Consider the following 24131-nt stretch of genomic DNA (forward strand, 5'->3'; position numbering starts at 1 on the left):
AAATAACAAACTTAGTAGGTCTGAGATGGTCTGACTTATGTCTTATATTCAAATCGGGCCTGCATATGACTAGGACAATTTTGTAAGTCTCTAATAAAAGATGGGACTGTTTTGGAAAATGGATATGGTTCTGGACATGCACACTTTGAGTCTTAGATCTTTATGATGCCAAAATGCATCAGCAGCTACACTCCCTTGCTGTTCAATTCAATTTTATTTATATAACGCCAAATCACAACAACAGTTGCCTCGAGGCGCTGTTCAAACCTGTTTGCTAAGAGAAGTTGCTCAAAAGGAAGTTGACTTGGAGGGTGATATAGAAGCTTGTTATAGAGAGTGAATGTGCACGGGTTGCACCAAAGTTCAGTACAAAGAATTACTGTCAAACGTGAATCATGTAATCATGATCTAGTAGTCCATGAGGATTTTTATAGAGTTGGAAATTAGCACAATAAGTCTCCCTTAATCTTTAATGTAGTTTTTTTTTAGTTATATCAGTTCTTCTGTTATACAGAACTGACACCCTAATAGTGACACTGAGCCATCATTAACTGCACATGTGGTTACTCTACTGCGCTACTATTGCAGATAAAAATGTCAGCAAAAAGAGGCCTACTATCATTTCAGCAGCTGGGAAAACAGACTAGACACCCACTGCTAGTCTATGCCAAGGAAAACACCTGGCCAACTTCCACCTGTTGGGTAGTCGTTAACTTACTTTTGCTGTAAATTAATTACTACATTGCAGTCCTTTCTGTGAAACAGGAAAATGGATGTGCATATTAAAAAAGACACATGAAAGCTTTTTTTTCTTTCTTTATTTCACACTAAATGAACAAACCTTTAGTATATGTTGAGGTAAAGTTGACCAGACATATCAGTAGCATAACCCTGGAGATTTGCAGAAATAGACTGATTTTTATCTTTATACACACAACACAGATTTTTAAAAAACTGTTCCCAAACAGAGTATTGTTAGTACTAAAACATAATTGGCTGCAATGAAAACAAAATAATAAAGAACATGGAAACTATCACACTTAAAAATAAATACATGTGTTGTTATGAACGTGGTCATGTGTGAGTGAAAAGCTAATCTGTGGCACAAGTTGTATATTTTACTTGTTTTTCCCACATATCTGGGGAATTATCTCATTAATTACAGCAGAACAATAAATTACGATGTTACTAAGTAAAAAATAGAGAATAACAGCAGAAATTGATTTATGAGGAATAAGTAGTGCACATATGATTGACATTCCTCTGGTAAATGCTGAGCCTGAATAGAACTGTAACATACGATAAATTACAAGACAGACAACAGAGTAAGATTGTAAATGTCATAAACATACGTCTGAGCAGCACGTTCACAAAATAAATAGGTTTACGGTCTAGACTCACAAAGACGAAATAAACTGAAATACAGAGGTCTGCACTGGCAGCTAAGGCTACGATGTTAGAACAGTTATATGAGCGCTACACAGCTTATTAAAGAGTATACTTACAAGCACCGCATGAACAGTATGAGGTGATAAAAGTTAGTTTTATGAAACATGCCTCTTCGGGTGTTTATAGAGTCTGTTAGTAAAACACACCAGTCTGCCCATTCACTGCATCAGGCAGCTGGAACTTGGCAGGAAGTCCTGGACGTAAGTGACTGCTGCTTTGGAGAGATAGGTCATGGTGCCATAGCTACCACTAGGAGCGCTGTCGTAGAAAAAGTTGCAGATTCCGGTTGCTGGGTCCTTCTCAAGGAAATACTCACTGGCGCCGTGGGATTTCTAAAGATGAAGAGGTAACGCAGAGTGAAGCTCAGTGAACGAATACTTGCAACAGACCAAAAACCTTTCTCTGTTAGTACCTGGTCACTGAGGAAAAGGTCATTGGCCAAATGCAAGACGCGATCCACGTGGATGATGCCGCCGATGTTGTCCACGTCTACGTCCGCTATCAGGCCCACAACCATCACCGTCTCCACTAGCAGCTGCCGGTACTCTGGCTGAGGGACGTGGTTCAGCACAGATTCAACCTGCACTGCAAACTTAATCTCTCCTGCTGTCATCTAAACAGAAAACACAGAATTTAAACACACACATATGCAGGAAGTCCAAATCTGCAGCAGGTCTGCGAGTATCTACCTCTCTTGTGGTAGAAGAGGGTAACACGTATCCGTCGATGGACAGACCGTGGCACTTCTGCAGGATCTTCCACACCTTTTGGTAGAAACCCATAGGTACTCTGTTGATGGCACCATCTAGCCTGCGTCTCCTCAGCCACTGGCCTTGCCTCTCCTCCCAGTGCAGCTGGCCGTCTCCTGGACAAGTGCTCACCGGGGACAGCATTCCACTGGGAGTGGAAGGGCTACTGCACCGCTGTGGCGAGCCAAAACATGTAAAAAAGGTTGAAATATTGGAGCACTTTTTTTTTTTAGCTCACCAGACCACGAAATGACAGCTTTTCCACCTTTCATGCAGTTATCCATGCATACTGACACTCCATCAAACTTGGCAAAAAAGCACTTTAGTATATATGCTGAAGGACAAGGCTGCTATTATTATATTATTGGTGTTAATGATAAATACTCTAAAGAGCTTACTAACTAGTGTTGTAGCCGTAGTAACAGCCTGATATAGCTTGTGCCTTTACTAATTATCTTCCAACCAGAAATGATACAGTATAATGTTGCAACAGCTGCCACATTGCTTCATTATGATAAACACACCCAGGGTTATTTTTGCCAAGCTATTATAAATGCAGACGTCTCCCAGACCCAGAGATTTATGATCACAAGCTACCCCAGGCTTCGGCCACAGTAGAGCCCGTGCTGATATGAGATCAAATAAAAACGTTATGTTAACGTTGTTTTTAACATAATGCAAAGAATTGGAATCTTGTCTTGATATGTACTGTTTCATCATTTATAAATAGATGAAAGTTATCAATTGAGCTCTAACACACTATACTTGTTAGTTGGGTACATTTGTGAGCGCTTGCTTTCTCATTAAAACCGTTGTTAATAATAATAGATTACAAAATAACAGCATCCTCATCCTTAAATAGGTAAAGCCACGAGTAAACTGTAAGATATCTACATAAACTATGAAATCCGAATGGAGTTTGCTTGGTCTACACATACTTCCTATTGCAACCTTAAAACAAATAAGGTGACATGAAGCAGGCGAGGTGAAATGGTTTACCGTAGAGCGAGGCGATGTGACATTGCTACTCAAGGAAAAACCGCCACTGAAGATCTACACATGGATATGGATGACAGATGACAGAGAACAGTTTGAGATGGTTCACACGGCTGTCGCACTGCAAATATGATGGCGCTGGAGCCACACAGAGCAAGGGCATGAGTAAAAATGACAACAGAGCTGCGAAAATCAGCACACGAGAAAGACTGCTGTAAGCAAAACGATAGCTGGACAGGGCTGATCACAACAGAAATCCTTTAACAAACAAACCATGCCAATCCATGACCAAATGCTATAACAAGATGGGTTATGGGGGTGGGGGGAAAACAGCTTAATGAAGGTCTGGACTGGTTCATCAAACTGCAGAAAAGTTATCTGAAGTCCAAGTCTTGTTCTCCTACTGTCATGGGATGGGATGAGAGTCACTCCAGCTATGGATTTAGACTGATTTAGTCATTTAGACCAAGGTCAGAAAAAGTCACATGCTAGATATTATTAAAGCCAACCCACACTTGTAGGGCGAGAGTCATCCAGCTGCAAAAAGAGAAGAACAGTGTCATTATATTCACAGATAGATAGATAGATAGATAGATAGATAGATAGATAGATAGATAGATAGATAGATAGATAGATAGATAGATAGATAGATAGATAGATAGATAGATAAAAAGGCACTTGAAGCAGATTAAATATATATACTTAAATTACAATACTTAGAATTCTATGTCCTATTATTCCCACCTGTTTTATCTCACTCTTTAGCTTGTGTATTCCTGTGCGTTCAGTCTTTGTAGCTCCTGTGTGACCTAGTTCATGGATGGATATCGCAGGGCTAGTGGCTGCAGACTGGATTGGGCGCACTGATGGGAAAAAAAACAGGAGTCACAGATCAAAGATTCAGGATTGTTTAAGGGGAAGTCAAATAAATTTTTTCCTGATTAATCATTTTAAGTAACAAGGTTCCTGATCTGGTGTAGAATACATAGACTCTGTGTGAGAGCAACAAAATATATGACCATGATTATTACAAAGGTGTTCAGCTGTTCCTGAGGGATGAGGGATGGATGCATAGGGAACAACAAAACTCACTGCTTCTCTCCACCCCAAATTCTTTGCCACTGAGGATGTGATGCAGTAGGTTCTTCATGCCAAATGGACTCAGGCTCATCAAACTCTCTGACGCCTCCTCCCCTACAAAGACATTTCAAGCTTTTCATATTGCACACTCTGCAGACTTAATTCCTTTGCTCAACCACTCGGTTATGCGTGCATGTGCATGTGTACGTTGTGTTTGGGTGTTTTTTCCTACCAGAACAGTGCAGGCTGCGAGCTAACTCAGTGGCCATCACTTGCATGATGAGTCCTATCCTGAGTCTGAGCATGTCCCCGAACAGAGCGGGCTGGGAGCGCACATACATGGCTAGATACACCATGATTTCCTACATGACAGACACACACAGTTCAAGGCTGTAAGATTGGTGTGTGAAAAAATTATCAGTCAGTCCAAACGGTGACTGATTTACCTGAGTGACCACTGCTACACTGATGTCCTGACCACTGGCTTCGTAGATGAGGTTGTTTAACTCATCTGGCGGAAGAGGGCTGAAAAGAATCAGGACAGAGACCTTGGATTATTATTGGAAGATTTCTTCAGCCACACTGTTTTACTGCAATAACGGCTTACACTGTGATCACTCTTTCCCTGGGTTGAGGAGGTAGACCTACAGTCAGCTGCTTGTGATGGGAAATCAGATCTGTGCAGGCCTGCAGAAAGGACAAATACATGTGGAATGAATTATTAATAAATGGCCATGGACACTGTTGATCCTGTTCAAAACACACCTATTAGGAACTTCCTAAATCTTACTTGTAGCATGAGTGAGTGACTGAAGCTGTTTGTTGCAGGAGGAATAGGGTAGGTCAACAAACAGTCAGCAATGATTCAACAACACTGGATCAGAACAAGTCCAGATATCTGATCACAGTGACTGATCCACATGGAAGATACCAATGACATGGATAAAGACTGAATATATAAGTATACATGATTTATGATATATGTTTGTAAGGTCAATTTGTGGCTACATGTGGAATGGCATCATCATGCTGTTGGTGGTAGTGCTGTCTTACTACTTAGGTGTCCAAGTCAAGCACATAATCTCTGCTGCAAGTTGCTGACACACTTTGTTTAAAATAATCTCCAACCAGGTGCTAAGCCACCTTTTTCCTAAGACACTGACCTCAGCGAGGACCTCCACCCTCTTGCGCAGTATTCCAGAGATGTACCTAATGAGCCCCCACTCTTTACAGGCTCCGGCTTCTACGTACAGCTCCTCCAACAGTGATCGCACACTGACCCCACCCTGCCCAGGACCTGACAACTCCACCAGCCAATCAGCTCCTCTGCTCAAGAGAACAAAAACACACGATGGGCAATTACAAAAGCAGCATTTTTTAATCAAACGTTTGCTCTACTTTTGTCTTGATAATCATACTTCATCACATAGAGAATGTAGAGGATGTCAGCCTGGTCCTGAAGAGTGGGGCATTCTTTTAGCTGCCTGACCAATGCTTCAAAGTCTGTGTTGCCCTGAGAGTCTCGCGGCAGATGAAGATCAGCAGCAGAGTGTGACTAGTAAAGGAAAAGTGCCAGGGTTAGACAAATGTACTCATAGCAATACTGACGTCATGAGAGAAGTGAGTTTGCTGGTGGAAGGATGTGCTGTGCCTACCTTGTGCTGTTTCGCCTGTGGGCCGTGCTGAGGATGAGGAACATCAAGAAGGTTGAGAGATTTGCGATGTTTGCTCTTGACCGGAGTCACAGGCAGATACATGGAAGACTCTGAAAATACGTGTCATTAAAACGGAGCATTAAAAAGAGAGTCTCTGCTTTTTAACACACTGGCAGCTTATTACAAAAAAATGCCTTTTAAGGTCTCTGCTTTGCTGTTAAACAGGGACCTTTGCTTATTACTGGATTATTATTAGAAAATTCCTTCAATCACAGTTTTTACTGCAGTAACAGCTTGCACTGTGATGACTCGTCCCTTGGGTTCAGGAGGTAGACCAGACCTGTGCAGGTTTGACAGGCTTGACAATGGCTTAGTGTTTTAACAAGATTTGTTACTTTGATGTCAAAAAAATCTAACATCAGTCTTATTATATCATTACAGACTCCTTATAAAAGATGGCTGTGATAGGAGGGTGAAGCCAGTGCTCGAGTGCCATAAACCTGCCTGTCCTTCTAATGGCCAGCAGGGGGTGAAAGTCCTTGCTTAATGTGTGACCTCAGCAAACATTTTCAGTCACACTGACACTGTGCTTGTCTCAAATAAACAAAACAACCAAAACGCTCAAGACAAGGCTTCACAAAACAATTGGTGGCATTGTGGTGACCACATCCATCTTTTAAATACACACTATGGTTAGTGTATCTGCACTAGCATGAAAACTAGCATGGTCATTACATTGTTGAGAAACTCACTGGGAACGTTCAGGCCCTGGACCTGCGCCATAAAAGACAGGATGTCTCTTGTGGTATGTTCTGGACTGAAGACATGGTGCTGCCCCCTCTGGATGGGAGGAAGATGGCACTTGGTAGTGGTGCTGTGAAGGAGCTGGGTGAGGTACTGGTCAAATACATCTTCTGAGTCATCTAGAGTTAAATCGAATTGAACCATGTTTACAAACAGGACAAATTAATTGTGCCACACAACTGCTGTACAGTCTTGGACAATAAGTAATTACCCGAGGGACGACAGATATTATACTCCTCTCCATATCCATCATCATCATCGCCTCCATCCTCAAGCAATATGTCATCATTCTCTTCATCCAGGAAGCTGAGACGAGTGTGAAAAGAAGTGGTCTGGACACTGGAGACGTCTGACATCTGCACCCTGTAGTGGTCAGCCACAAACTTTATACAAAAGTCACATCATCTGTTGTTTTAAGCTATAGAGGGAAACAAACCTCGCTCCAGCAAAATAGCCATCCTGTAGTTTCCTTAGAGTTGACAGGATACATGAATCAATTGTTTCTCCATCTTCATCTAGACAGAAAAAAGATGGACATTCATCAGGTAAAAAATTAGGAGCTACTCACAGTTCATGTGTTCAGCAGTGACATCTCCTGTTTGAACATGCAGTCTAAACATCTAAGTTTATTTTTTATATTAGCTTAAAAATACAGTACATTATTAATTATATTATGTAGAACAATTACAGACTGATATGCTTTGGTTATTACCCAGCATGCTACGGGTGATTGGGAATGTGAGCGTGGGCCGCCCTGTCATCCTCCAGCAACAAGAGAGATAGGCCAGTTCGGTCCGTAACATCTCCACAATCATCTGGTTGTCCAGAGCCAGATAGAAATGGTGCTGATCCAGAAACTGAACAAAGGGGGGGCCAAGCAGAAATATAGAAATTCAAATATTTATTGTTCAATTATTAATGTTAATGTGGCTAACATAACAAGGTCACAACATGCCCTAGTTTTACCTGAGGGGTGAATATGTAAGAGCGATTTCGGATCTCGTAGAATTTGGATGTTCCCAGGACACCAATGTGTCTGTACGGCCGCCCACTCAGACTCAGTTTCTTGCTGTTCCCTGTGGCAGAGACACCAGATGGTACTCTTATTTATTTTAATATGAACACACATGCACAGGTGTACACTGTAAGGAAAAGAGTGCTCGTTTACCCAGTCTAACATAGACATGGCTCAGGATGCGAGCTGGCATGACCCTGATGGGCAGAACTTCTGCCATCGTTTGTACCTCGATCCCCAGATCTCTTAACAACTCCTGGATCTCCTCCGACTCTGCTAGAACACAAACTAAAAAAAAACAAACATATAAAAAGCAATTTAGATATTTAAAGATTTTTAAAATATATTAAAATGTTGGTAGTTCAATATCTGGCTGCTCCAGTCTGGATGCCAAATATCCTGGGGCAAGTTACTAAACCCAAGTTGCTCTCCGATGCATTTATTGGAGTGTTAGATAAAAAGCATTTAAGCATAAAAAAGTGCTTGCATGAATTGGTGTGCACAATGGTGCATTGGTGTGTACAAAAATATGCTGACTTTAGAACATCAGAAATGACTAATTTCAGAAATGTGACATTGGTTACTGAAGCTGAAAGTCCCTCTATTTTCAAAGCAGTGTTTAGTTAATATCTTGCTTAATGTACCAGACTTTAACTCTCAGCCCATATCAGTTTCCTACAAATTAATCACCAACCTTGTACCACAACATCTGGTTTGAAGCTTGTAGAGAATCTCCTGTTGAGCGGATCTATCTCTCCTGGTGCTAAAAAACCCTTAATCCGAAAAGAAAAGGCAAGACGAAGCAGAAGATTTATAACATTCGTTGAATGCTTATACGTATAAAAAGTGAGGTGGTTTTTGTGTATTGAATGTCTGTTAGAATACTGCATTATTCCCAATTTGTCTGCCATACACACAATGATAACAAACAGTTGCCTTGTGGCTAGCTAACATTTAAGCTAGTGTGTAGCTCAGGACCTACCTCAGCCAGAAGGCACCCCAAGATGTAGAGTGACTGTCCCCACATGTGTGGCAGCTGACCCATGGCTACCCTGTCTACTGAGTGAGGATTGCTATACTCCTCCTCAACCTGCAAGAGGTACATATTTTTTTGGTATCTTAATAAACAGATATATACACTGAAACAGTCCCTGTCTTTATCACAACAGGTAAACAGAACAGCAGGGAGCAGACAGAGTCTGGAGCTAATATTTCTACCCAACAGATTGACAATGTATGAGTAAAATTAGCAAAAATAACCCTTAGGTGAACAAAACTACAACTTTATAGAATATAGATGATGACAAAAAACAGGGAAAAGAGTATTAACCGCAGCAATTAGCTAATTAGCAAATGCTAGTATGCTAATGTTCCCTAATTAGCGCTAAACCATCATTAGTTAGCTAATTTTTCCACTTGTCTAAAATTTGTCATTAAACAAAGTTTAATGACTTCTACAAACTATATAGAACAAATAGTAAATATATAAATAATAAATAAAACATTTTTTTGGCACAACCATTTTTTTACCTTTTGATTTTTAGAGGACAATGCAACGAATTATGGTTAAACTTGATACTGAAAAAATATAAAATAATACACTACAATAGCATTGCACATGTAAAAGCTGCTCCTATGGCATATGTGTCATATTACAACAGACATTTTAAAAGTATTCTTCATGAAAGACTCAATTTTGTATCTTTGATTAAGTTTCTTTAGACTAATTTACAGCACAATCTTGAGTCCCCCATCATTTTGTATATTTCACTAGGAAAATGGGAAATAGGTGCAGTGATTTAATTGAAATATATGCCAAAGAAATGTAGTAGACAAAAAAAAGCTTCTTTCGTCCTCCCCAGATAGTAACAAAATGCTTCAAGATATAATTTATCTTTCTTTTTTTTTGCCAAGTTGTCTGTTATGTGTTGATACAACACAGGTTCATCCCTTGAGTTATTTGCCTTTTTATGCCAGAACAATTCACAGGTCAGTAACAACAAACCATAAAAAGCATTTCTCTGAAAATGGTCAGGTATGAGGACTGGACTGAAAAAGAGGATGCCAATGACCAAAGACAAACTTCGAAAGATCTTCAGAAAGCTTAGAGAATTACTGCTCAAGACCGCTTTAAAAAATTACTGGTCTAACAAAACAAAGCAATGAAAGGTGGATTAGGTCAGACCATGACACAATAATGTAGCCCTTACTATGAGAACGGGTGCATACAGTGGGGCAAAAAAGTATTTAGTCAGCCACCGATTGTGCAAGTTCCCCCACTTAAAATGATGACAGAGGTCAGTAATTTGCACCAGAGGTACACTTCAACTGTGAGAGACAGAATGTGAAAAAAAAAAATCCATGAATTCACATGGTAGGATTTGTAAAGAATTTATTCGTAAATTAGGGTGGAAAATAAGTATTTGGTCACCTCAAACAATGAAAATCTCTGGCTCTCACAGACCTGTAACGTCTTCGGTAAGAAGCTTTTCTGTCCCCCACTCGTTACCTGTATGAATGGCACCTGTTTGAACTCATCATCTGTATAAAAGACACCTGTCCACAGCCTCAAACAGTCAGACTCCAAACTCCGCCATGGCCAAGACCAAAGAGCTTTGGAAGGACACCAGGAAAAGTATTGTAGACCTGCACCAGACTGGGAAGAGTGAATCTACAATAGGCAAGCAGCTTGGTGTGAAAAAATCAACTGTGGGAGCAATCATCAGAAAATGGAAGACATACAAGACCACTGATAATCTCCCTCGATCTGGGGCTCCACGCAAGATCTCATCCCGTGGGGTCAAAATGATCATGAGAACGGTGAGCAAAGATCCCAGAACCACACGGGGGGACCTGGTGAATGACCTGCAGAGAGCTGGGACCAAAGTAACAAAGGTCACCATCAGTAACACACTACAACGGCAGGGAATCAAATCCCGCAGTGCCAGACGTGTTCCGCTGCTGAAGCCAGCGCATGTCCAGGCCCGTCTGAAGTTTGCCAGAGAGCACATGGATGATACAGCAGAGGATTGGGAGAATGTCATGTGGTCAGATGAAACCAAAGTAGAACTTTTTGGTATAAACTCAACTCGTCGTGTTTGGAGGAAGAAGAATACTGAGTTGCATCCCAAGAACACCATACCTACTGTGAAGCATGGGGGTGGAAACATCATGCTATGGGGCTGTTTTTCTGCCAAGGGGACAGGACGACTGATCCGTGTTAAGGACAGAATGAATGGGGCCATGTATCGTGAGATTTTGAGCCAAAACCTCCTTCCATCAGTGAGAACTTTGAAGATGAAACGAGGCTGGGTCTTCCAACATGACAATGATCCAAAACACACCGCCCGGGCAACAAAGGAGTGGCTCCGTAAGAAGCATTTGAAAGTCCTGGAGTGGCCTAGCCAGTCTCCAGACCTCAACCCCATAGAAAATCTGTGGCGGAGTTGAAAGTCCGTGTTGCTCGGCGACAGCCCCAAAACATCACTGCTCTCGAGAAGATCTGCATGGAGGAATGGGCCAAAATACCAGCTACTGTGTGTGCAAACCTGGTAAAGACCTATAGTAAACGTTTGACCTCTGTTATTGCCAACAAAGGTTATGTTACACAGTATTGAGTTGTATTTTTGTTATTGACCAAATACTTATTTTCCACCCTGATTTACGAATAAATTCTTTACAAATCCTACCATGTGGATTCATGGATTTGTTTTTCACATTCTGTCTCTCACAGTTGAAGTGTACCTCTGGTGCAAATTACTGACCTCTGTCATCATTTTAGGTGGGGGAACTTGCACAATCGGTGGCTGACTAAATACTTTTTTGCCCCACTGTATATCTGTCAAAATGTGGGACCATGTTTAAAAATGGCTGTAATTCCTACATAGCTAATGCAATACTTTTGTTAATACTCTTAAAACACACATTCATTTTAAAATATAACCCATACTATGGTGGTGTACAGAGGTACTAACTGCACTAACTGTATCTTGTGCTCTCCGTGAGTCTAGGATACCTTGTCAGGAGGAACAGAATAAAGTTCAGGCACCAACTTAATGCCATTCTTCCCTCTGATTAAAACACCCTCCAGTGCTTCACGGTACTCTTGCACCTGTACAAAAGCAAATTTGTTGTTATTGTTAAAAAAGCCATATCCAAAGTGACTCAATGATTGTGTGAGTATAGCAGAAAGTGCATATGAACCAGTGTCTTTGGTTGCTTTACCTGAACTTGATCACCAGCAAAAATACCATCCAGGATGAGGTAAGTCCAAAACACAGGCCACTCACACTCAATATTCTCAAATAGCTTGAGCTCAGCAGGATCATAATGCAGCCGAGATGGATCCTAGAGAGAAAGATCAGGAGCTTACATAAGCTTTCCTGCAAAAAAACATAGACATCTATACTCTTCACTAAAAAAGAGCACCTCCTCCCTGGTTTCGCTGCTGTAATGCATTTACATGTCCCATGAGCCTTAATACTAGAATATATCACCTCTTTGGGACAACGATATCCGTCCCTGATAAAGCGACAGCAGCCATAGCGACCCTGAAATAAAGCAAAGAGTAGAATTTAAAGAGCGCAGGTCAAAATACCAAACAATATACTTTTCCTTGGCAGAAATGTCCAGCTTGTTTATGCTTTGACTTCACCTGCAGTTTGCTTATGATCTCTGACTTCGTCACGGCCACCAGGTCAGCATCCTCCACAGCAAACGCAGGGAAAGAAGTAATGGACAGAAGACCAGCATCTATTTCCTTTGAAGTTGAAGCTCTTGGCAGCATGGAGCACAGAATAGACTGAAGGGGAAAAACAGCACGCTGAATACAAGAAAGACAAACAGAGGTGATGCTACCATAGCTAAAGGCTAATTAAAAATGATACCTGACAGTGTTCGACTTCATCAGGCAACACATGGATTACTGACTTTGGCCCTCCATGAGCACCAAACAGATCCAGCTCATCTATAGCTTCAAGCGCTGCCTGCAACGTGCATATGCAGATGAATCCCTATATCCATGAATGGACAGTACAGTGTATCATAAATGCTGATAATTATTAAATATCACATATCCTTTGTACCTTAGCCATTCCTACAGAGCTGGCATTGAGCTCAGGAATGCCCTGGTTAGTCTTGTCACCTCGTTCCCACATTCCATAGTCCTGCAGTGGTAAAAATGGTCATGGCTTCATTTCTTTATAGCAACTCTCCAGTACTGAAACTCATCATGGCACTGAAAAGCCTATTCCACTAATTTATCATTAAACTATGATAACAGAAACAAAACAAACAAACAAACAAACCTCTGACTTTTTACTAATAATTCTTTCATTCATTGTTTCAAAAACCTGTGGTTACACTCCTCTGAAGTCAGTCCAAAACCCAGAAGTGTTTCCAAACATCTGGACGTGTTACAGTAGAAGACTCGACATGCACATACTTTGGGAGCAGCTTTTATTCTGTGTCTTTTCATTTAACTACTCATATGTCACCCTCCAGACACCACATACCCAAACAAGACCTCTAAAAAACATTACCCACCGCTACTTTGTAGGCAGCCTCTATGTAGAAGACCAAGTTTTGGATGAAGGCTACCTCGTCCAGGTTGGAAATGATACGAAGACCTGCGGGATAAGATAACAACTATGTTCAGTTCTGTTTGAACAAAGGAAAACTCATTCTTTAATAACATGATGTTACAACACCAAGGCAAAGAAAAGGCAAAAATTATATATATACATAAAAAAAGCAGTCTGCATCACTATTGTACCTGAGGCTGTCATCTGTGCCAGCATCAGCAGGTAAATCGAGGTGGCGTCCACCTGGAGATGACCCCACTGATCATCTCTGACCACTGTGGCACAAGTGGGAGTATCATATTTGGCATGCAAGCAATCTTTTGTACTCTGGGTGTGTTTGAACTTCTCCACCTTGGCCACCTGGAAACACATGACCAAAGACTCATTGTTTTTTGTCTATAGCTTTAGCTAAGTTTATAATGAGTTTCTTCATAAGCTAATCAGCAACGTCAATAATTCCACAGTACAAAGCGACGTCATCAAGTTGTTTGTTTTGTTTGCCCAGCAGTCCAATACTCAAACCCAGGGTATATCTTACCTGTCTCATCATGCACTGCAGAAGCCCCTGCATCAGTTTCACCACACTCTGCCAGCAAACAAAAACAGCTCTATCAGTAAACGGCAAAAATCTCACCGTGATGCAATTTACTTTCTATTTCTAGCAAGCTGGAAAGGAAACAGTTACAATCATCTCTTGTAGCTCTGTGTATTTATTCTCACATTTCCCACAAGAACCCGTGGAGGGGGGCTCGAGACTTTTGCAATGTGCTGTATTCTATCAAACAGGTTAGCAAATTTATCAGCTTGGACTATTAAACACTGACTCAAAGTTACAAGAGCTAAAAATGTACTTAAAAAATTCTAACAGAACTATGAATTGGGTTTTTTTTCATACACATTAGATAATTTTTAGCAATTCGTTTAATGAATCTTAATCAGAAACTTTTATCAGTGCTGGCCTGATTTTAAAGTTAGACATTATAACACCTTACTCTATAATTAGGGGCAGAGTGCTACTTGTTGATTGATGGCACTCAGTACATGCACTATGTACGTATGTATGGGTGAAAGCCTGTGCATGTTCAGCATGTGCACTATGTTATGTCAGAATGAAATAATCCTTTCCTCTTTCTTTAATCCTCTTCTTTCTAAAGCCTACTAAAACGTTATGATCGCAGTGCTGACCAAAACAAATGTGATTCTTTTATATTCACTTTCACTTTAAGCTATTTAAGAGTAAAACAATATTTTATGTTGAGCTAATGTGATACTTTAGCTTAACTACAGCCCACATTCATTAAAGTTTTACTAAGTATTGCTATCCTCAAATATTTAACCCGTCATAACTGAAAGAATGCACAGGCCCCTTTTTCACTCGCTCTATTTATGTTGCAAACACACCTGCTCCAGTTCATAAGCTTTGGCCTTGTCTTCATCGCGGTCTGCATTCTTCCGGTAGGCCATTCCCAGCCCCCACACCGCCAGGACACTGTAAACATTATCCCTCACCCAGGCATCCTTCTTCTGCGCACTGGCAGGAAGAAGTCCTGTCACTGGATTCTGAAACCAAGACACATGTGACATGTTAACTAATAGTAAAGACAGGGGTGGTGTGAAGGATACAGTTGTGGTCAATAGTTTACCTGCACTCATCATGAGCCTGAATGTGATCATAATTGTGATTTAGGGTTTTGTTTTGTTTTGTTTTTTGAGAGTTGAATGATTGTACCACAAACACAAATCTTTAACATTTCTGAGGTCAGGGCTTTGGGAAGGCCTTTACAGAAGCTCCATTCCAAAACCAATTCTGGTGTGTTTGGGATCATTGTCCCGTTGGAAAACCCAACTGTGTCCAAGTTTCAACTTTCTAGCTGTTGATCTGACGTGAAGCTGAAGAATTTGAAGATAGTCATCCTTCATTATTCCATCCACTTTGTGCAATGTACCAGTATCATAAGCAGCATTACAGCTACAGAGCATGATGCTACCACCACCATGCTTGACAGTTTGTAAAGTGTTCTTAGGTTTGAAAGCCTCAGCTTTACTCTTCCAAACAGCTCAATGTTTGTCTCATCTGACCATAACATTTTTCTCCAGAGAGTATTTGATTTATCCATGTGGGCTGGTGCAAATTTTGGTCAAGCTTGAAGGAGCAGGAGCTTTTTTCTATAATCCATGTGTGAAAGATCCACGACAAGACACACAGCTGCAGCTTTTTAGCTAGCTGCTGAACACTCCACCAACGATTACAACGCACAGACAGGACCCAATACACACTTTAAGTCGACGAGGCGTGATTCTTCTTTGGCTATCACAGATTCATAGCTATTATTCTTATATGTGTTATTGTGATCTCCTATGAGCAGAGCTGAAAATGAATGAAAGCATGGTCCCACTGATTACAATTCAAACTGAAATTGTTAAAAAGTATCAAAGTCCTTTGACTGAAAGTTACTGAAAGTTCATGTGTGCCCAATAACAATAATACAGCAGTTGCAGTTTATATTTGGAGGAGCCTGAGACATCAGTGTGTCACCCCCTCCTCTCTCACTAAACATATACCCCGACATATCAGTATATGCTATGCCTGGAAAGCTGATGCTGTTTCCTATCAGCTGAGTACTCTCTGGGTCACAGTTTAGCATAGACAGCTGTTGATGGTGCCTCAATGTGAGCTCAAGAGCCAGGAGATAACAGTACATAGCTTTCCAGTCCTAAGCCTGTTCCAGTGCCTGAACTTTGCCCACACTTTGTTTATTTCTGTGCAGCTCACTTTTGGCTGAACTCTAACCTATATGGGCTGCAAAACATGTCCATACCTAGAATGCTTCTGAAGGAGAAATCAAGGATATGTGCATAACTGAAATCCATAACACTGGGTCCTGGTGTTGTCTCGTTTAAAGTTTACATGACTTAAACGTTCAAATGGACTATAGTGTCTGAAATAATGTATGAAAGTATTTCATATACAACCACGTACATTCTGCAACATCTAAACTAGTACACGGGTAGTAACGCATCAGTAACTGTAATCACAGTATGCAACATACTTCATTTTGAAATAAGTGCTTCCACATTTAGATCTTGAATTATTGCTTCATTCAAACGTTTCTCAGTAACATTGCGCAAAAAGGGGCCCTTACTCCACTCCACCTTTGCGGAAGTGCTCCAGCTTTACTGCGCTGCCTCGTCTCTGGTGCATGTCTGAACTCACCTGATGGCACAGGATAGTCTCCTGGACCAGCCGGGCATAGCCGTCCAGCCGCACTCCTGAGTTACTGCGACTCCTCATCCTCTCTGATCACTGCACACAAAACGACAGTTTAAGTCTCAGCGACCGCTTAAAGCTCGGCATTTACTTCTTTGTAAACGAAGCTTCGAACACCACCGGCTCTCGCTTAATAAATTAGGTAGGCTGTCTTACCAGGCAGCGACCCATCCTCCCACTCCTGTTTCGCCGACTCGATCCCCGCAGAGGCTGCTCTGCTAGCGCTCGCTAGCCGGGTAGCATCCAGCTGTTTTTTTGACGATATCAACACGTAACATTAAGCTTGCAGCATGAATTTTCAGGCACACAGGACCACACGGCCCGGTCAAAGCGCCTGATAAGACGAGTCAGGGCTCGCAGAAGACAGGACGTGAGGTCTCACAAACACAGAGAGGCTGGAGGGCAGAAACGTCTGTGAGCGGCTGTACATCCAATCTGTAAAAGAAAAATACATTATGTTCTTGTTGTTTCCCTGCTCGACGACAGGGGGCGCCAGATCACTTTCGTTCCTTCCACTCCAAGGCTTTAAGCCGCGTATTCACTTTATTTAGAAATGGGGAAAACTGACCGAGTATCCTGCTAGTTTATATGGCTCGTATCACAAACAATAGATTTATTACATGTACTGTTGGGTTTTGGGGGGTTTATATTTTATATACAAAATGTAAATAGTTTAAGTATCTAGCTATTAAAATGCATTCAGCTAGAGTTTCCCTTTATTTCCCTCGATTTTAAAGCAGCATTAAATGAAAACACTCGTTGAGTACCACAGAACTGTACTTTTGCACATTGCTTAAAATGTAATTCATGCATTGTTCTTTGTCCTTAAAGTCATCATCACTGTAAAGAATATACAGTTGGTGTATTTTGTAAATGTTGACAGTATAGACGACTTTTTACGTATAATCTGAGAAAGATATACCAGCAGAAAAAAACACAAACAGACATAAACTTCCCTTGTTGTTTATTATTTATGTATACCAGGACTATATTACTGTGCTGTAGTGCAGATTCAGTATTTTAGTCCAGTACTCAAGTAAATGTATCTCCAGTATATCTTGATTTCAAAATCAGGGAAAGTAAAGAACAGTTAAAAGTACCATTTAATTGAAATATACATAGTTAAATGCATAAAAATATGTGGTCAAAAGATGTCATGGTAATTTGAGGCTTTTTATGATTTCTTCAAATCATAAAAAGTTGTTTTTCCAGGAATGATTGCATAGCGTATGTCTCTAATGGCTGTTAAAAAAGAAAAAGAAAAAGAAAAAACAAGAATTGGGTGTACAAGTTCATAATGATTTTGGATTTTCTGGGGGGACTGGAGTCTATCCCATCTGCCACAAGGCAAGGTGGAGTACACCCTGGACAGCTCACCCATCTGATACACAGAGACAGAAAACCATTCACACACATATAACACCTGTAGGCAATTTAGAATAACTTATCAACTTAAGCCACTAATTTGCAAACCAGCATATCACGCAAACACCTGGATAACATGCAAACTCCACATAGAAAGACCGAGACAGATGATGGATTTGAACCCCTTTCGAACATGTTTTACAGAAAACTGCTCCAACTGTCAAGCATGGTGGTGGTAGCATCATACTCTAAAGCTATTTTGGAATAATGAAGAAGGACTACTTCCAACTTTGTCAACTTCACCTCAATTGGAGATAAATTTATCTGAATTTCAGGACTGGGACCACATCTCCATACACCTCCCTTCTGGATCTCTGTCTAAATATGACCCCCAGACACTACAAGCTGCATTTTGTGTGCCTGACCCTCCCTTCCATTTTCAATTTATACTTGTCATTAGTACATGGAGATCTGCGTGGCTCAGGAGCCACCACTAGTTCCCTCTGAGGCAAAACAGTTCCCCAAACTGCAGCCTCAATTCATGCTCAAGCCATCTGCCATTATCTATTAGAAATGCTGTCAAAACTAAAATGAGGACGTAGTCACAGATAATGAAATCAACAGCTAGACACAACTGGGTATTCCAACAGGACAATTACCCAAACACACATAAAAACTGGTTTTGAAATTAATAATGCAAGCTAACATTATCCTTTTAGAGCGGCCTTCCCAAAGCTGTGACTTCAACCCTTTTGAAAATTTGTGGACTATGCTTAAAAGCTGGATCCGTGACAGGAAACCAACCAATTTAAATTAACTCCACTATTTCATATATATATATATATATATCTTCATATATTTGAAGAGTGTTCAAATATCGAGCCAAAATAATGCCGCATTGTTGAAGCTTGTTAATGGCAACCAAACGCATCTGGTCAAGCTGCAACTGGCAAATGGATAACCAGATATTAGTGGGGGTGTAAGTATGTATGTGAACATGTATGTATACTTTCCACCTTGTGTGGAATTGAGAAATTCAAAATAAATTAAAACTTGTGCACCAGTTCTAGTTTTTTAAAGTAATAAAAGATGCACGCCGTACAATCATTAAACCCTGGAAAAAGAAAATTTCAAAGAAATCATCAAAAATGTAAAAATTACACCGAATCGCAACTATGTTTAGAGTTGGGTCATATATATCGTGAAAACAGTTACTTGGATTAATATACGCTCTTTACTGAACAAGAAGTAAATTTGACTGAGTGGTAACTTTACACACACAGGCAGCCATTGCTGTTTCCTTGTAATAACATAACGAATAACGGAATCTTTAATCCAATCAAATTTCAGAGCTGTGGCTTTTTAAACCAATCACAGCGCAGCCGTCTCAATCGCTGCTTACCATCGACCACTACCCGCTAGCTAGTTTAGCAACAAGCTGGGTGAGGGGCTAAACCGCAGATACACAGAAGCAGCTTCTTCACTCGTTTTTTTTTTGTGTATTTCGCTGGGACATAGTGAAGTTAGCAGTCATCCGAGTGATTATCTTCACGTTTTGGTCGAAGGTAAAGACTGGTGTTTACTTCTTGTGCATGCTTTAGCTAGATAACCCTTCGCAGGATGGGGCGCAAATGACACGAGACGCGTTGTTGAGGTTATTATGTGGCCGTCAATTAAGATTAGCTGATATTAGCTAATGCAACTTTGTATTAAAACCTCTTCAACGTAAAATATTTCAAGTTGGACACATTCTTAACGGGCGGCTAGGCGGTCGTGTTATCATTGTCAAGAATGTGTGTATTTCCTGTTTGGACGTCTCTCCTTATTGTTGTGACTAAGTCAACTGGGTTATTCAAAGTTTCATACCATGCCAACGTGTTATTCAGTAGTTGCCACAGGCTTGCTGATTGCAACCCCTCTAGCTATTTTAATTTCTCCTCATCTTTCTCTCTCATCGTCAAATAACTCCTTCAGTCGGTGTTTATCTCACTCTTGTATAACTGGACTTCCTCCCGCAGATGCAGTTCATGCTGCTGTTCAGCCGGCAGGGAAAGCTGCGGCTGCAGAAGTGGTATGTTCCTCTGTCAGACAAGGAGAGAAAGAAGATCTCCAGGGATCTGGTCCAGACTATACTGGCCAGGAAGCCCAAAATGTGCAGCTTCTTGGAGTGGCGAGACCTGAAGATTGTGTACAAAAGGTAGGTGTATAATGCAAGTTGTGATACAGCTGCACGCTCTCCCTTTCTATCACAAGTGGCATTTGCACTCAGCTTTTGGTGCAGTAGGTAAGAGTAGATCAGATCCTCAAATGCAACAGCACAATATTGCCCTTAAAGATTAAGTAATGCTTATTAGCACCAACATTTGTTTTCTACAAAGTAACTTGTATTGGTTCACTTGAGTTGAGAAATGGTCAAAAAATTATTTATTGGGATTTTGTTTTTTAGTGTGCCAGTCGTCGGTTCTCCTCAGGAGGGAGGAGAGTAGTGAGAGGAATTAAAGCAAGATGCGTGCTCCTCTAAATCCCAACTGGTGGGAGCAACACACTACACCTAAAGGAGAGAGAGTAATTCCCAACATTAATTACCTGTGTTAATTAGACTCCCTCCCGCTTCTCCCCTGCTGCCTCAAGCAGCACCAGACTACCTGTTGCCATATTTTGAAGCAGTAATCCGTGCACTACAAGTTGTGACTTAAATAAACAGGGGAAAAAAAGTAAATTCGGCGTGAATATTTGTGACTTAAATAAACTGAAGTAGAAATTCATTAGGGAAGTCAGGATTGAGTGCTTTGCCAAGAGATGTCCATATTGGCACATGTGGGATGGGGACAGTTCTTCCAGGGTGAAACAGTGGTACCTGATATGTGGACTCAGTGCGTTCCTGCTCGCTGTATCATAGCTGATCAAGTGTACTGTTCATGTCAGGCCAAAATGGCTCTCGTCTGACGGCTCCTGAATGGTTGTCCCTCCTTGTTAGCAATATAATAAGGGCTGGTACTTGTGAAGTGCCAGTTTCCAGGTGCACATACTAGTTTTTTTCATTGTTTCAGTTTGCGTCTCAGCAGCAGATGGAGTTGGCTCGTGGAAAGGTGTTTTAACTTGTATAAAACACTGTTCACATGACAACAGACGTTTATAAGGAAGAGAACTGCGTAGTTTCAGTTCCCGAATTCATGATGACTGTGGTGTGGTTGAAACCTTCAAAAGCCATTAGGAAGAGGATCGTTGACTTCAGGCATTTATGTTTAACTTGTAAATGGCCCAGATAAGCTTCACTCCGACTGTTGTGTAATTTCTTTAGGTCAGGGTATGATCTTATCAGTAGGATGTGTTAACGTTTGGTTCGTTGCATCACTGGTAAATCTGTGGTGGTTTGTTGGGGTGGTTAATGGGAGCTGGTGATTCAGTGATTATTTTGTCAGGCACTGAGATTTCTGGCATCTAGAGCTCACCTTCTGGTGTGTCGTGGAAGCCAAAAACACCTTCTTTTCAAATAATAACTGCCAAAAATCAGAGTAGATGGGGCGATTGCCTGATTTGTCATGAACATATGACTCATAAGTAATGTAAATGTCCACTTTATCAAGGCAAAACAAACAAACAGTTCAGCCACATGATAGTGCAGTATTATACACACACATGCAGTTCAATACACAGGCCTAAATGTGTTGTATTCATAACATGTGATTGTCTGATCAAATATTTGCATGACGGAGCATTTGAACAGGTGTATCAAAAGAAAAGATTGTGAGTGTATTATCTCAGCATTAACTTCCTGCCCATTTTTAAATGCCCTGCAGACACTTGCTGGGTTGTGATATCGCTGCATGCTCTTTCTATCACATTCTGGACCAGACATTAGACATTTTAGCTTGGTGTCTATGCTTCTTTCTTTTTTTTTGTGACTGACTTTTATTACCAAATATACACTTAACAGTCTTAATGCATTCCTTAATACTGCTGATGTCACAAATATTGATGCTTTGCATATCTTCTTTCTTCGTGTACTAGATACGCAAGCCTGTATTTCTGCTGTGCCGTCGAGGATCAGGATAATGAGCTGATCACACTCGAGATCATCCACAGATACGTGGAGCTGCTGGACAAATATTTTGGCAGCGTAAGTCGTGTCAACATCACGCACATAACATGCTGATCGATGGTATCAGAAGGGGAAATCTGTTAAAATGTTACTGCAAGGATTTTTAGTAGGGACAGTGTCTCCTCTGATCTGCTGCTATTTGTTGTTTTGTGGACTCTCAGGTGTGCGAGCTGGATATCATCTTCAACTTTGAGAAGGCTTACTTCATCCTGGATGAGTTCCTGCTGGGCGGAGAGGCCCAGGAAACATCCAAGAAGAATGTGCTGAAGGCCATCGAGCAGGCTGACCTGTTGCAGGAGGTACGCTCAGTTCTTCTTCAGCAGATAAATAAATCCATTTGACCTGTAACTATGAACAGGGGGTTGCAATGACGAAGTGTTGATAAACCTATCATGTTTGTTTGGTTTTTGTGGGGGATTTTTTGTTTTCTTCAAAAATCTAAAGGTGTTATCTTTACTGCCAAGTAAGACAAGGAAAGCTAGCAGTTCTTCACATTTGATAAGCTGAAACAAAAACAGACATAAATCCTTTCAAAATGAAACATTGCCAAAATTCAGTAACTTTCTGTTGGTTGCTGGAGCACTGACTTTGTGAAAATAGAATTAATTTTACTCAACAATTCAAGTGTTGATCCAAACAGAAGGCTGGCTTTCTCCACCTTACACTCACCTGCACCTGCTATCATGTTTATTCTTAGGCTGCAGGACTTGATTAATACCTCTTTCTATCTCTTGTGCCAGTGCACTAAAGAACGTTCTGCCTAGGTGGCTGTTTCCAGTGGACAGATTCAGTGCTCTTTGATTTATTTAAAGCAAAGCATGCAGCACTATTGTTATAACAGGACTGGCTGTGCATGCCTGTAACTCACTGTAAAGCCCCTCTGTTCCCATCTTAGATTCAGCAGCTAGTAATTATGACTCATGCACTATTAATTATGTTTTGTAAGAGGTACTTAAAGAACCTGACATAACAGCTTTAAAGAGCACTTGTCTGTCTTCTTCTGCAGGAGGCTGAGGCACCACGGAGCGTTTTAGAAGAGATTGGGCTGACATAGATCAACGTGTTTCTGCCTTGTTTGATTCTCACCTCCGTGTGTCGACTAAGTCCTCTCCTGTTTACCGTGTCAGTGTTGTGTGTGTGTGTGTGAGTGTGGTCACCATCTATGTACTGTACTATCCTGTATTGTCCTTTCAGTGTAGTGCCAACTGTGGTTCTGATGTGTTCCCTATGTGCAAGCTCCCTCACTGTATTCAGCAGCACTTGGCGTACTTCACTCCCTTAACTTAAAACTCCACAGAGAACAATGTAGCACTGACATGAACTCCAGCACCATTAGATAATCCATCATCACCCACTGCAGAGCTGTACATGTTTGGCCTCAAGTGCTTGTTAAGGTGTTGTGGCTGCAGCTGGTGCTTCTCATGTTTTACCATCACATAGCAAAGAATCATGAAAATACAGCACTGCAAAAAATCTTGAACTACCCCTCGATTCTTTATGCTTTGCTAGGAAAATTGAATATGGGTGCAGTGGTTTATTGAAACATGTAAAAACATATGTGGAAATACAGCCTGAAAAATTCTGTTTGGTCTAATCATCTTGAGTCTGCAGCCTGAACTCTCTTAAATCAGCTGTGCAAGAAACTAGTGTTCAGGAATAGTTCTGAAAGGACATTTAAAGCTCTTCTTCAGATGGTGCTGTAGATCGTTTTGTCCAGTTTCCTCAGTTTTAAGGCTCCACTGCACACTACGCCAAGATAACAGCTCTTTGGGAATTGACTTGTTGCTGCAAAAGTGCAGTTTTCTGTACTTCAGACTGTTATTTCTGACATTTTTGAGATTCAACTGAAGAAATGGCGAAAAATGGTGTTTGGGTTTTTTTACGGGGTTACAGGCTCCTAGTGCTTAAAGATAAAATTTGAAATTGGTCCTTTGCATAGTTTTTTTTTTTTTTTTTTTTACACGTGTAGAGATGATGCTGGTTCATCCCATGATACCTTTTTATGCCTCATTGTCTCACAGCCAGTGTTAAGTGGCATAACAAGTTAAAAAAAACAAAACATATTC

At 40.9% G+C, this 24131-nt stretch overlaps 2 protein-coding genes across 5 annotated transcripts; one reads left to right on the forward strand and one right to left on the reverse strand.

Annotated features, from left to right (window-relative positions):
* Positions 1 to 803: 803 nt before the first annotated feature.
* On the reverse strand, positions 804 to 17041 carry phka2 (phosphorylase kinase, alpha 2 (liver)). 4 transcript variants are annotated; one of them, XM_012917040.3, is made up of 33 exons: positions 16755 to 17041; positions 16545 to 16634; positions 14732 to 14890; positions 13869 to 13916; positions 13522 to 13690; positions 13293 to 13375; positions 12833 to 12913; positions 12635 to 12733; positions 12403 to 12549; positions 12245 to 12298; positions 11973 to 12095; positions 11764 to 11859; positions 8731 to 8838; positions 8443 to 8521; positions 7902 to 8036; positions 7700 to 7809; positions 7446 to 7590; positions 7170 to 7248; positions 6945 to 7096; positions 6682 to 6852; positions 5930 to 6039; positions 5693 to 5829; positions 5438 to 5600; positions 4882 to 4961; positions 4721 to 4799; positions 4507 to 4636; positions 4287 to 4388; positions 3939 to 4057; positions 3708 to 3731; positions 3198 to 3251; positions 2139 to 2372; positions 1862 to 2062; positions 804 to 1781 (listed from the first exon to the last, which is right to left on the reverse strand). In XM_012917040.3, the coding sequence occupies exons 2-33, from the start codon at positions 16620 to 16622 to the stop codon at positions 1608 to 1610; spliced, it is 3723 nt and encodes a 1240-aa protein (XP_012772494.1). In that variant the 5' UTR covers positions 16623 to 16634; positions 16755 to 17041; the 3' UTR covers positions 804 to 1607. The 4 variants fall into 4 exon arrangements, with proteins under 4 accessions (XP_012772494.1, XP_012772495.1, XP_012772496.1 ...); XM_012917041.3 differs by lacking the exon at positions 3708 to 3731; XM_012917042.3 differs by lacking the exon at positions 3198 to 3251.
* A 2305-nt stretch (positions 17042 to 19346) lies between these two features.
* On the forward strand, positions 19347 to 23992 carry LOC101484931 (AP-1 complex subunit sigma-2). Its single transcript, XM_012916995.4, has 5 exons — positions 19347 to 19528; positions 19982 to 20160; positions 21975 to 22083; positions 22227 to 22364; positions 23072 to 23992. The coding sequence occupies exons 2-5, from the start codon at positions 19982 to 19984 to the stop codon at positions 23117 to 23119; spliced, it is 474 nt and encodes a 157-aa protein (XP_012772449.2). The 5' UTR covers positions 19347 to 19528; the 3' UTR covers positions 23120 to 23992.
* The last annotated feature ends 139 nt before the right edge of the window (positions 23993 to 24131 follow it).

The sequence above is a fragment of the Maylandia zebra genome, linkage group LG1 (assembly GCF_041146795.1).
Source record: "Maylandia zebra isolate NMK-2024a linkage group LG1, Mzebra_GT3a, whole genome shotgun sequence".
Lineage (NCBI taxonomy): Eukaryota > Metazoa > Chordata > Actinopteri > Cichliformes > Cichlidae > Maylandia > Maylandia zebra.

Excerpts from the sequence above, each read along its gene's own strand:
- phka2 (XM_012917040.3), bottom strand. The coding sequence starts at position 16,622 with ATGAGGAGTCGCAGTAACTCAGGAGTGCGGCTGGACGGCTATGCCCGG. Across the intron at positions 8,037-8,442 it reads ACCAGATGTTGTGGTACAAG|TTTGTGTTCTAGCAGAGTCG; the intron begins GTTGGTGATTAA and ends GTTTTTTTTTAG. Across the intron at positions 3,732-3,938 it reads TAAAGAGTGAGATAAAACAG|CTGGATGACTCTCGCCCTAC; the intron begins GTGGGAATAATA and ends CTCTTTTTGCAG.
- LOC101484931 (XM_012916995.4), top strand. The coding sequence starts at position 19,982 with ATGCAGTTCATGCTGCTGTTCAGCCGGCAGGGAAAGCTGCGGCTGCAG. Across the intron at positions 20,161-21,974 it reads CTGAAGATTGTGTACAAAAG|ATACGCAAGCCTGTATTTCT; the intron begins GTAGGTGTATAA and ends TTCGTGTACTAG. Across the intron at positions 22,084-22,226 it reads TGGACAAATATTTTGGCAGC|GTGTGCGAGCTGGATATCAT; the intron begins GTAAGTCGTGTC and ends GTGGACTCTCAG.